Genomic DNA, 12,507 nt, shown 5'->3' on the forward strand with positions numbered 1-12,507 from the left:
TTTCCTTTGCTGTGCAAAAGCTTGTAAGTTTAATTAGGTCCCATTTGTTTACTTTTGTCTTTATTTTCATTACTGTAGGAGGTGGATCAGAAAAGGTATTGCTGCGATTTATGTCAAAGAGTGTTCTGCCTATGTTTTCTTCTAAGAGTTTTATAGTGCCTGACCTCATATAGTTCTAAGTCTTTGATCCATTTGGAATTTATTTTTGTGTATGGTGTTAGAGAATGTTCTAATTTCATTCTTTTACATATGGCTGTCCAGTTTTCTTAGCACCACTTATTTAAGAGACTGTCTTTTCTCCATTGTATATTCTTGCCTCCTTTGTCATAGATTAATTGACCACAGGTATGTGGGTTTATTTCTGGGCTTTCTATCCTATTCCATTGATCTATATGTCTGTTTTTGTGCCAGTACCATACTGTTTTGATTTCTGTAGCTTTGTAGTATAGTCTGAAGACAGGGAGCCTGATTCTTACAGCTCTGTTTTTCTTTCTCAGGATTGGCTAGTTGGGGTCTTTTGTCATGAACATATATATTTTTTGCATATATTTTTTCTAATTAATGTTGTCATTTTCTTTAGTTATATACTCAGGAGTGGAATTGCTGGATCATATGTTAGTCTGTTTTTAAGTTTTGAGGAATCTCCATACTGTTTTCCACCATGGCTGCACCAATTTACATTCCCACCAACAGTGCACAAGTGTTCCCTTTTCTCTGCATCCTCACCAACACTTGTTATTTGTGATCTTTTTTGATGATAGCAATTCTGACAGGCGTGAGGTGATATCTCATTGTGGTTTTGATTTGCATTTCTCTGATGATTAGCGATGTTGAGCATATTTTCATGTGCCTGTTGGCCGTTCGTATGTCTTCTTTGGGAAAATGTCTATTCAGATCCTCTGTAGTATCTACTAATAGTAGAAATAATAGTGGATCCCCATTTGTGTGCCCAGGAGTGACTTCTCCTCAGGCCAGGAATGCCAACCTCCATATTTACAGTGGCTCTCAACTGTTTGTTATGCCTCATGTGCCTGGAGGGTTGTGACACCCTCCTGGCTGTCCCAGGAGAATCAGGACAGTTATTCTCAATTTGGAGCCCATTCTTGGTAGCTCAGGCTGGCTTGATAAAAGTTCCCAGGTCATTTGGACACCCCCTTCTTGCCCCCACCAAGGCAATTGCTCATCACTCCTGCCCCCACTGAGATTTATTACTTAGAGCAGCGAGTCTTAACTGAGCACGCATATTAGCATCTCTCACAGAGCTTTGTTAAAATACACACTCTGCATCCCATCGCAGACCTGATGAATCATAATTACCCTGGTGGAGCACCAGTAAGTGTATTTCACCTTCCCAGGCAATGCTGATATACAGGCCTGGTTAAGAATTATTGTCTTTGTGGATATCTCTCTGCTCAATGCTGTCTCACTCAGCAAGCACAACACTAAATCTTCTAGCAATAAATAAATAAATAAATGGCATCCACACAGCTTTTTAAAGCTCAGAGATACTGACCATGAGTGTCAAACTAAGGAGGCAGAGCCTTTGGTGATACGATATGTGTATCCAGAGGAAGAACTCTGCATGTAAGAGGGCTCTGTATATAGCCCTGGACGTGTTGCATACTAGGAACTTAACAAAAGGCAGCTATTGTTATTATTAATAATTGTGGTGTATTGGCCTCCGAGACCCTAGCTCTTTGAAAAGCCTGTTTCCATTTTAGGAGAAAAGTTTCCAAACCCAGGAATTAAGAAAATGACTGGCTGTTTGGGAAGCATTTAGAAAATGTGACAAGAGTTGTCATACACAGGCTAGCAGCAGAGATTCCAAGGAAGGAAAGCACTGTGGCCTGTGTTTTCATTTCCCTTTTTGCTTCTGAAATGAGATAGGAAGGAGAGATGTGTGTCAGCAGCTGGTGTGGAGATGGGAGTCGATGGCCTCTCAAAACTCAGTCCCTAAGGTCTGGGAACAACACAGCGAAGTCCACATTGCCATGGGCTTTGGTTTTTGGCTCTCTTAGCATTCATACTTGAGGTTTGGGGCTCCTAGTTTCTGTGCAAAGGTGAGTGTAACCACATTTCCAGCTGAGCCTAGTGCAATGTCTCTGCCCCCTGACAGAATATACAGAGCTGAGAATTGGTTAGAAGATGGAAAAGAATGGACTCAACAGAGGGAGGAAATTCTGCCTTAACTTTCTTTAGATGCTCCAGAAAAGGGGATTAGAAAGGCTCTTCAGAATTAAGACTGGAAAGGGAGGTCATCCCACTGGAGCAAAAATCGGGAGATAAACCTACTCAAGTCACATGAGACACCTGTGAAGTACTCTGAAAAGTAAAGACCTCAGGACTATCTACATCAAGAGCAACAGCATCAATCACTGTATCACTGGCCTGTATCACTGGTGGGGGCTGTAGACATCAGCTGCTGTTGAGGGTGATGCTCAAGGTCCTTAATCTAGTCCTCAGCCCCTGAGCCTGAACCCTGCCGGGCAGAGAGGCAATCTGCTCAATACTTGGAGCTTCCAGTTTAGTTGACTACATAAGGTATTTTGGTTTAGTAGGTCCTTAAATAAGACAATTTTTCTTTAGGTCTAATCTCTCTCCTGCTGACAGTTCCTATCCTCCTGGGCCTCACCCTTAAACTGCCTGCTGTTTATTTGAAAAGTGCAGATAGCACAGTGCAAGCTGGCACTCTAGCAAACGTTAAAATCTATCTCAGGACATCTAGCAGGCAGAGGAAAACTGCACTCACCCCCACTCCGTGCTATTCCTATCAGAGAGGACATAGAAAATATTCTCTCTTCTCTTGGCCGGCATCCTCCCCTTACTGAAAGACGCAGCGTGTGTGCATCTGAAATGGAGGTGTGGAGTGGGGGGTGGAGTCTAGCTTTCTGGCCTCAACAAAGACACAATGGTTCAGAGAAGGCCAGAGCAGAGCAACCAGCCAGGCAGAATCCAGGCCTCTCGGATCTGCGGGAAGGGTGGGCTGCCCTGTGCCGGTCCAGGGTGGAATGCCAGTCCTGGGCTCTGTTGCCTGCCGAGCCCTTCCTGATGTGACTTTATGAGAACAATCCTCACTCTCGCTGGTGGAGAGGGTACACACACAAGATTTCTCCTTAGGAAGATTTCTCCAACATGACAAAGTGCAATTAGAAATCTGGGTTCTCTTTTCCTGAGCTTGGACACAAATTTGTCCTGAGATGGGAGAAGGCTCTGTAGGCAAAGGACTGCAGGGGCGGGAGTAGGCTACAGGCGCTGGCCTGTAGCTTCGCAGCGGTGACGGCAAGCGGCCGGCAGGTGTCAGTGCGCCCTCGCTCTGCCGCCGTGCGCGGCCTCCGCTCCAGGACCCTTCCTCACCGCGGTCTAGGGGGCGCGGTTCAGATCCTGCCTGCTAGTGTCTCTCAGACAGCTCTGCAGCTGGGACAAGTGGCCGTTTCTCCCCAGAGCGGAGCTCTGAACTCTGGCGGGGCCCGCTCCCCGGGGGATGCTTCCCATTTCGCCCCAGGAGTTGCATCCGGACGTGCACCTTCCTCTCTCACCAGCCCCACTGCCCCGCCGTCAGGAGCACTTGGGGGGCTGCTCCGGATGCGACCCGTACCGGTGTGTTGCTTCTCCCAATTCGGCCGGGGATCCCTACCCTTTCCGCCCGAGTCCCACTCAGCTCGATGTGGGCACTCCCGGGTGCCCGACGCGTTCTGCTCGGCGGTCCCAGAGATGCTTGGCCAATTCCCAGCAGGGACCGCTGCTCACTGCCCGGGCACGCTCTTTAAATCCCTCGCTCAAGGTACCCGCCTCCCCAAAGGGCCAGTTTTGCCAGGGGGCCAGGGCTCCAGTGGGTCCGGAGCCCGGCGCGGACTCCAGACCCGCGGAGGGGAGGCGCAAGGGGCGGGGGAGGGTCGGCTTCCCACGTGGGGGTGACGCCGGCTGCTCGGCAACGCCGGCTTGATCCTGGGGCTATAAAACCAGTCCACCGTGAGCGCCACGGAGAAGCACCGGCCCCAGCTCCCGTGCAGACGCCCAGCAGCCGGCGCGCCGCCGCCCGGCCACCCCCAGCACCTTCTCCCCCAAGCCCTGCGCTCCTGCCCCAACTCACGCTGCCCTCGGACCCCAGCTGTCCCGTCGCGCTCAGCGCCCGAAGCTCGCCGGGCCGACGCCCAGGAGACCCCCTGCCTCGGCCGCGGCTCCTGGAGGGCCGATCGCCCACCCGCCTGGGCCCGCCTTAGGACGGGGGCGCCTTCATGCGGCCCGCACACCCCTCACCCCGCCGCCGCCTCCGAGCTCCACGCGCTGCGCCCCAGCCCCTGCAGGGCACGCAACTTTGGAAGTCCCGCGGCGCTCCGAGAGGCGGCAGAGTCTGCGCCCTGGCCCTAGCCCGGGCCTCGCCGACCCCGCAGCGTCTGGGGGAAGCGAGAGAGTCGGTAATCGCTTCGGGGATGTAAGGAGACAGACACAGGACCCCAAGCCAGCATCAGCACCCCTCGGCTGCCTCTCGGGGTGGGGGCGGGCCCCGCACACGGTAAGACCTCTTGTTTTCGCTCAGGCTCCAGAGTCAAAGATATAGATATATTTAATTTCCTGTTATCCTTCCAAGTCATCAGGCCACCGATTATTTTTGTTCTCTCTTCTTGAAGAATAAATCTCTCTTTCCTCATCGGCTCGACCTACTACTCTCTCCCGCCGCTTAGAAATAAAACTTGGCGGTGCTTAGGAGCTGGGAGCGAGAAGGCGCCGACCCCGAGCGCTCGAAGCGCGGGCCGGGCGTGCTTCCCGGGAGCCGGGTCCATGGGCCGTTAGCGGTCCCCCAGCTCGGGCTCGGCCTCCCAGAGGCCGCTTCTCCATGTGAGGCGCGGCGGGGCGAGCGGGGCGCAGGAGGAAGAGGAGGCTCAACGGGCGCCGGCCGGAAGGCAGCTGGCAGCAGGCCCAGGCGAGCGGGCACCCGCGTTCATGTTCCGCCAGGAGCAGGCGCTGGCCGAAGGCAGCTTCGCGCCCATGGGCTCCCTGCAGCCGGACGCGAGCAACGCTAGCTGGAACGGGACCGAGGCCCCGGGGGGTGGCGCCCGGGCCACCCCCTACTCCCTGCAGGTGACGCTGACGCTGGTGTGCCTGGCCGGCCTGCTCATGCTGTTCACGGTGTTCGGTAACGTGCTTGTCATCATTGCCGTGTTCACAAGCCGCGCGCTCAAGGCGCCCCAGAACCTCTTCCTGGTGTCTCTGGCCTCGGCCGACATCCTGGTGGCCACGCTTGTCATCCCTTTCTCGCTGGCCAACGAGGTCATGGGCTACTGGTACTTCGGCAAGGCATGGTGTGAGACCTACCTGGCGCTCGACGTGCTCTTCTGCACGTCGTCCATCGTGCACCTGTGCGCCATCAGCCTGGATCGTTACTGGTCCATCACCCAGGCCATAGAGTACAACCTGAAGCGCACCCCACGCCGCATCAAGGCCATCATCGTCACCGTGTGGGTCATCTCGGCCGTCATCTCCTTCCCGCCGCTCATCTCCATCGAGAAGAAAGGAGGCAGTGGTGGCCAGCAGCCGGCCGAACCGCGCTGCGAGATCAACGACCAGAAGTGGTACGTCATCTCGTCGTGCATCGGCTCCTTCTTCGCGCCCTGCCTCATCATGATCCTGGTCTATGTGCGCATTTACCAGATCGCCAAGCGCCGCACCCGCGTGCCGCCCAGTCGCAGGGGTCCTGATGCCGCCGCCACGCTGCCGGGGGGCGCCAAGCGCAGACCCAACGGCTTGGGCCCGGAGCGCGGCGTGGGCCCCGTGGGCGCCGAGGCGGAGTCGCTGCCGGCCCAGCTCAACGGTGCCCCGAAGGAGCCCACGCCGGCAGGGCCGCGGGACGCCGACGCGCTGGACCTCGAGGAGAGCTCCTCGTCCGAGCACGCCGAGCGGCCCCCGGGGACCCTCAGGTCCGAGCGCGGCCCCCGGGCCAAGGGTAAGGCCCGGGCGAGCCAGGTGAAGCCCGGGGACAGCCTGCCGCGGCGCGGGCCAGGGGCGACGGGGCCGGGGGCACCCGCGGCCGGGCACGGGGAGGAGCGCGGCGGAGGCGCCAAGGCGTCGCGCTGGCGCGGGCGGCAAAACCGCGAGAAGCGCTTCACCTTCGTGCTGGCGGTGGTCATCGGAGTGTTCGTGGCGTGCTGGTTCCCCTTCTTCTTCACCTACACGCTCACGGCCGTCGGCTGCTCGGTGCCGCGCACACTCTTCAAGTTCTTTTTCTGGTTCGGCTACTGCAACAGCTCGCTGAACCCGGTCATCTACACCATCTTCAATCACGACTTCCGCCGCGCCTTCAAGAAGATCCTTTGCCGGGGGGACAGGAAGCGGATCGTGTGAGCGCGGAGTCCGCGCCCCGCGAACAGACTCGCGCCGACAGCGGCCGCTGGGATCCAGGGGTGCGTCTACGCAGTCCCAGTACTCCGAAACCTGGGTCCTGCCTATTCCGAGTTTCTTGGCCTGAAGGTTGCTCTGCGGCGCCCTGCCGGCATCTGCACTCTCCTACCAGAGAAAAGTACTGGCTGGGGGTGGGTGGGGGACCGTAAGGGCACACACCCCCCCCAATTGTTCTTAGGGCCGCTCCTCACTCGGAGCCATCTTCCTGGGTTCTTAGGCGGGCCCCCAAATCAGTATTGTTTCCTAAAAGTATTTTCACCTCCCCTGGATCCAGCTCTCACCGTGGTTCAGAGCAAGCACGAGAGCTCAGAGGGGATGGCTCTCAAAGGGTTAATAGATGGTGGTACCCAGCCCTGGCTCTCCTCCTCCCCCGACTCTATTTTTAAACAAAAGCTCAGGGCAGCCCTGCCCGCCCTCCCATCCCCCCCCCCTTGTAAATATACACTATTTTTGATAGTACACGTTGTCCGCAATGTCGCTTGGCTTTTGATGTTGGCATCCTGGCTGTTGGAGATGCTCTCCAGGCAGACACATTGTGGCTAGCTCAGGGCAAGCCTCTTTGCAATGTGAGCCCTTTTCTGTTGTCATTACCTCCCTCTGTGTCATTTTCACCAGCAACTGGTGACTGTCCCTTGGGACTGGACCTGCTTTGAGATTTCCTGAGGGGGAAAAGATTTCTGTCCATTTTTTCCCGTGCCTAACAGCATGATTGCCTTTTCCTATGTAAATATTACAATGATGGACCAAGACAGAAGTAAATGAACCTTTCTGCCTTGCAGCAGCCCTGTGTATAAAGCCATTATCCTCTGATGCATCCTTCTTCGCCCCAGTACCTCACTTTAAAACCTCCTCTTTCCAGTGTCCCCTCCCTCCTTTCCTCGGGGGCCACTGCTTGAAAAATATGTATGTTTCCATCTTGTATGTATGTGCACCCCTCCCTCCCCCAAAGTGCTGACTGTGGGGAATCTTTTACCTGCTGTTTTTAGACACGGAGAAGTGGAAATTATGTGGAAGAAGCAAACCTGATACAATTTGCCCAAGGTAAACAGTCTGAAGAGACAAATGGGCCTGCCAAACTGTACAGTTCCTGCCCCAAGAGCTCCTAGGTATCAAAGTGTTGTCCATTTTTTCCTCCCTGTTTTTTCTGGTTGAGATCAAGTCATTAATGAACTCCCAAAGTCAAGGCAGGAGGGTGGAGACCTTGTTTACATCCAAGTTTCCCCATGTTTTAGACAGAGACTCTTTAAGGCCTGTGCTCTTATTTCACTAAAGAAAAACTAATGTCAGCACATGTTGTTAATGACAGTGGAATTTTTTTTTAAATAAAAAGTTTACAGATCAAATGTGAAATAAATATGAATTAAATTGTCTGTTATCTGAGTTTTCAAAATCATTAAGACTCTGGGAATGTCTGAATTTATGTATATTTGAAATTCAAAGATACTTATGCATTATAAAACACCTTTAAAAGTGCAAGCAATAACAAAGCTGTCATTTACCATGTGTTTCTCCTGTGCTAGACACGATGGTAAGTCTGTTATAAGCTCTGTTTCATTTAATCGTCCCCCAAACCCCATGAGGTAGGTACTATTATGATCCCCACTTAACAGGTGAGGAAACTGAGTCTCAGAGGACAAGTGATTTGCTCAAGGTTAACCACAGTGGTGGGAGTGCACTGCATGCAGCATGATCAGATTCTAGGGTCTGTACTCTTCACCCTGCAGCCTTGCCGGAGTTACATCACTAACACTTTGCAGAATGCTCCCAGAAGTGAGGTCTCTACACAAGGTGTGCTGTATCCACAGAGCATGGGGTATATCCCAAGTATGGAGATATACACAAAGTGTGTACGTGCTGTAAAGCGTCTTTATGCCCTAAAGTTTGTTATGCCTCAAAGTGTATGTATCCCCCAAGTACGGTACATGCACAAAGTGTGACATATACTCCAAAATGTGTACCACACCTTACAGTGTGATGATATATAACATGTGGTATACAGCCCATAGTATGGTATATGCACCAAGTGTGGTATAGACACCTAAAGGGAACCACGCAGAAGGTTCCCTTTGTTCCCTGGTTCCTGCTGGTCTCTGGCAGAAGGTTGGGGTGCTTCCTGCTGCATTCCTGTAATATCAAGTTCTGTCCTGATGTCCAGGAGGGCCTAAGACCCCTGCCCTGTGCTTATGGGTACGGCACTTTGAAGCTGGAAGTGTCCTTAGAGATCCAGGAATCCAGCCCCTCATCTTCCCAGAGGAAGTGACTGCTTACGGTCCCACAGCTCTGGGTGACATTCAGTTAGAAGCAGCTGCCCAAGAGCGGAATAGTTCTTGGATGTGTATAATCAGATGCTGCGCTGGTGAAGGAGAGACGCTGCCCCAGGAGCTGGGTTTGAGGGGAAGTCAGAAGTGACAGGTCACGGTTTGGGGGAAGATGGGTTTGTAAGGCCAGCCGCCTACAACACAGGTGCAGCCCAGCTCTGGACACCCCGGAAGCAGGGCTTCAGCTCTCCTCCACGTGTTCCCTCTGGGCAGCACCTGCAGCATCTCCTTATCTTATTAAGGAGGGTAGGTGTGCAGGGGTGGGAGGGTGCAGAGCCCTGAGAAGTTACCTGGGCCTTGAGGAGCCTGGGAGAAGAAAGACCATGGTTCTGAGGGGTTTTGTTAGAGGTGGGAAGGAGTTTCCACCGTCATCAGGGTCCCCTGATGCTGAAGAGAGGACGGTGGGCAGGCCCTTAGCTCCAGCGACCCTTGTCTGGAGCTTCAGAAGCCATGGCCTTTGGCACCAAGGCTGCCTGGTCTCGGGCTGTGCCCTGCTCCCCACCTCCACTTCAGCCTCCTTGTCCCTCCCCGCTCAAGGCAACCATTGCCCCAAAGGCAACAGTGCCAGACAGTAGGCCACCCTGGCAGGTCCCCAGGAACTGGGCTGTGTGTCCCAGACATGGGGCAGATACAAACACTGCTTGCTATTAACTCTGTGTTCTGCTCCGTCTTCAGGGAAGTGACCCTGCTCCCTGGGAAAGAGGGAAGTGTGGGCATTGGTGCCACAGAGGGCAGGCCTCTGGTGTCAAATACCACCCCCCCCTCCATTCCAGCTGCAGAGAAGCCTCAGAGATGGATGGGGCCTGGGGAAAGTGGGGGAGAGAGGGCTGGAGCCAGGCTAGGATGCTGGGGGCATCCCTGTTTGTTCACTGCAGAGAGCTCAAGCCACAGTCTAAAAGGTCTCAGGTGGGGAGGGGATTTGAGGAAGATAAATGGCTCACTCGGGGCTCTCAGCCTAAAAATCAGGAGATGAGACGGTCACCCTACATCTTCCTGTCCCTACCTGGTCCTGATCATCTGGGCCTGTCACTGTGGTGGAGTCTTCTATTTTATGCGACTTTGGTTGGGGCATCAAAAACCACTGGCTTTGGGGTCTGAAGTGTCTTGCCAGATACACTCCCACAGGGTGCCTGGAGTTGGGGAAGGGGCAGCCCTGTTTGAGCCTGGGCACGAGTGCTACATCCTCCCTGCAAGTCTTTGTTCAATTTCTTCTGTGCTAAAGGGCTGGAGAAGAGAATGACAACAAAGTGGCTTAGGCTTTCCCCTCTGTATGATTCTATAATAGAATTGCATCAGAGTTTTAGAGCTAGAAGGGTTCACCTACATCCTCAACTCCCATGTTGTGTGGTGGGGGGCACTGAGACCCTGAAAAGCAGGCTGGTTCTGTGGCTTCCTGGGGTCCCTCGAGCCTGCCCCTCCCCATGACTCTCTACCTGTTGCCACAGATATCCAACAGGAATTCATCTTGCTGTTGGACATGGTGAGTTGCTACAAACCCCAAACACCCTGGCAGGCACTCTTCCATCCATGTGTGTGCCCTGCAGAGCCCAGCCCTCGTCCCTGGGAAGCTAGCAGAGATTAGGGCCTGCCCTGCACCCAGCAATCCTGAAGGCGCTGTAGGGAGACAGGATGTGTCTGCGTGAGGCATTAAGTAGCCACCATGTAACAGCGATAGCTGGGGGCAGTAGTGGACGTTGAGCGTCCACTGAGGGTAACGTGCCTCTTTCTGGACGGTGAGCATGCAGTGGGATAGAGGTCGCTGTGGCTGCAGGAGCTCAGAGATGCCCAGGGAGCAGGGGCAGGAAGGCAGATCTGGTTCTGGCAGCTGAGCCCCATGAAGCAGTGCCAGGCCTAGGCGGTGCCCCGAGGCCTAGGTCAGGCCCCAGATTTCCTTTCTCCAACCCCATCCCTGGGGACAGCATGGCAAGTGTCTGTTCCCATTTGGGGACACATATCAGGAAGCCCGCCTCCCCAGCTCCAGCAGAGTAGCAGGATCCAGGTACCCAGAGCCAGGGCTCAACATCACCCTCACCTGCAGGCCTCTGTCCTGGGCCCTGCCACCCCGCCACGGTGGGCCTGGAGTCTGGGATGCAGGAAAAAGCGCCTTCCGCAGCAGAGAGCACACTTGAGAGGGAAGCCCTGCGAATTCACTGAGTGCAGTCACAAGCACCAGGGTCTGTTTTGGAAATAGCATCCACCTCTTTCATCACCAGAAGTCCTGGGGGTTAGGGTTAAACGGAAAAGGAAACAGGGCCTATTGGAAAGAGCATTAAGAGACCTGGGCTCTAGCGCCAGCTTTGCCTTTTACCAGCGGTGTGACCTTGGGCAAAGCCCTTTCTGAGCCCCCATGTCTTCATTATAAAATGAAAATCGTTGATCTGGATCCGTGTTATTTAAAAGTCTGTTCTGTTGAATTTATGTAACTATAAAATCAGTCTCTCTTTCTCTCTCCCATCTATCATCTGCCTCTCTGTCTGTCTATCCATCTACATCATTTAGCTGATGAAATGCTGGGTTAAGTGACCTTTAACAAGTATCTTTTGTTTAGGACCTCTCAGAACCTTGGCTATGCCAGTGTGGATGTGATTCTCAAAAGGGGATGATATGGTGTGCTGTTTCCCAAACTCCCTGGACTGCAGAATCGCATTTTTCACAGAGCATCTCAGTGAATTGTGTTTTGCTGGAACACTTGTTGGATCTCACCAGGCTTTTCTGTTGATGGGTTTTGAGCTTCTATGAAATGCTGGCTCTGCTCTCTCCTGTCCCTGCTTTAGGTGAGGCCCACTGGCTCGGGAAGGAATATTCTTCTTGGGGACAGCCGGCTCTAAGAGTCATTGGCTTTACTGATGCTTGGGGTAAAAGTGAGTTTGGTGTGTTTTTCAAATGTGGGCTGTGCCTTTGTGTGTGTGTGTGTGTGTAAACATGTGAATAAGTGTGTGTGTGTGTACATGTGTGAAAAGTGGATGTGAATGTGTCTGTGTCTGTGAATGGATGTGTGTGTGTGAACACCTGTTTTAAATGGATATTTCGCTCACCAGGATGTGGGGAGTAAGCAGCAGGGGAGTTGAGGGTAGATGTGTATGTACCGGATGAAGAGGTCATAAGGGGTGTGAAGGGCAGAGCAGGGTTGTGCCGTCAATCCTACTTATAAAAGCCCCTCCAGCTTGTGAGGTGCTCCCCCCGCCCCCCGCACTGCAATCCCACTCACCTGTCAGGCAGTGGAGATGAGTCAGAAGGAGGAGGCTTGGAGGATGGGGTTGGCCGTTTTGGAGAAGCTGACGCGGGTTCTGTAGCAGTTTACTTAGCAGCCGGGCTGTCCTGTTCTCCGTGGAGGGGGGAGTCTGACCCCAGGGAGCTCAGGAGGGTGTGGGAGCCCAGGTGGGAGTGGCCTTTAAGGCACCAGTCTGCTCAAGGGCAGGAACTTGGGGCCTCTTTGGAATCTGCATCTGAGAAGAACAAGATGGTGCACTGAGAAGGGGTGGATAAAGAAGATGTGGCACATGTATACAATGGAATATTACTCAGCCATAAAAAGGAACGAAATTGAGTTATTTGTAGTGAGATCGATGGACCTAGAGTCTGTCATACAGAGTGAAGTAAGTCAGAAAGAGAAAAACAAATATCGTATGCTAACACATATATATGGAATTTAAGAAAAAAAATTATCATGAAGAACCTAGGGGTAAGATGGAAATAAAGACACAGACCTACTAGAGAATGGACTTGAGGATATGGGGAGGGGGAAGGGTAAGCTGTGACGAAGTGAGAGAGTGGCATGGACATTTATACACTA

At 53.3% G+C, this 12,507-nt stretch overlaps 1 protein-coding gene across 1 annotated transcript; it reads left to right on the forward strand.

Annotated features, from left to right (window-relative positions):
* Nucleotides 1–831: 831 nt before the first annotated feature.
* Nucleotides 832–7,766, forward strand: ADRA2A (adrenoceptor alpha 2A). Its single transcript, XM_027112573.1, has one exon. The coding sequence runs from the start codon at nucleotides 4,942–4,944 to the stop codon at nucleotides 6,337–6,339; it is 1,398 nt and encodes a 465-aa protein (XP_026968374.1). The 5' UTR covers nucleotides 832–4,941; the 3' UTR covers nucleotides 6,340–7,766.
* Nucleotides 7,767–12,507: the final 4,741 nt, after the last annotated feature.

This window comes from Aethalodelphis obliquidens, unplaced genomic scaffold, assembly GCF_003676395.1.
Source record: "Aethalodelphis obliquidens isolate GAN/ISIS:26980383/991018 unplaced genomic scaffold, ASM367639v1 scaffold11, whole genome shotgun sequence".
NCBI lineage: Eukaryota > Metazoa > Chordata > Mammalia > Artiodactyla > Delphinidae > Aethalodelphis > Aethalodelphis obliquidens.

What these genes read in the sequence shown, in the direction of transcription:
- ADRA2A (XM_027112573.1), top strand. Translation starts at nt 4,942, where the DNA reads ATGTTCCGCCAGGAGCAGGCGCTGGCCGAAGGCAGCTTCGCGCCCATG.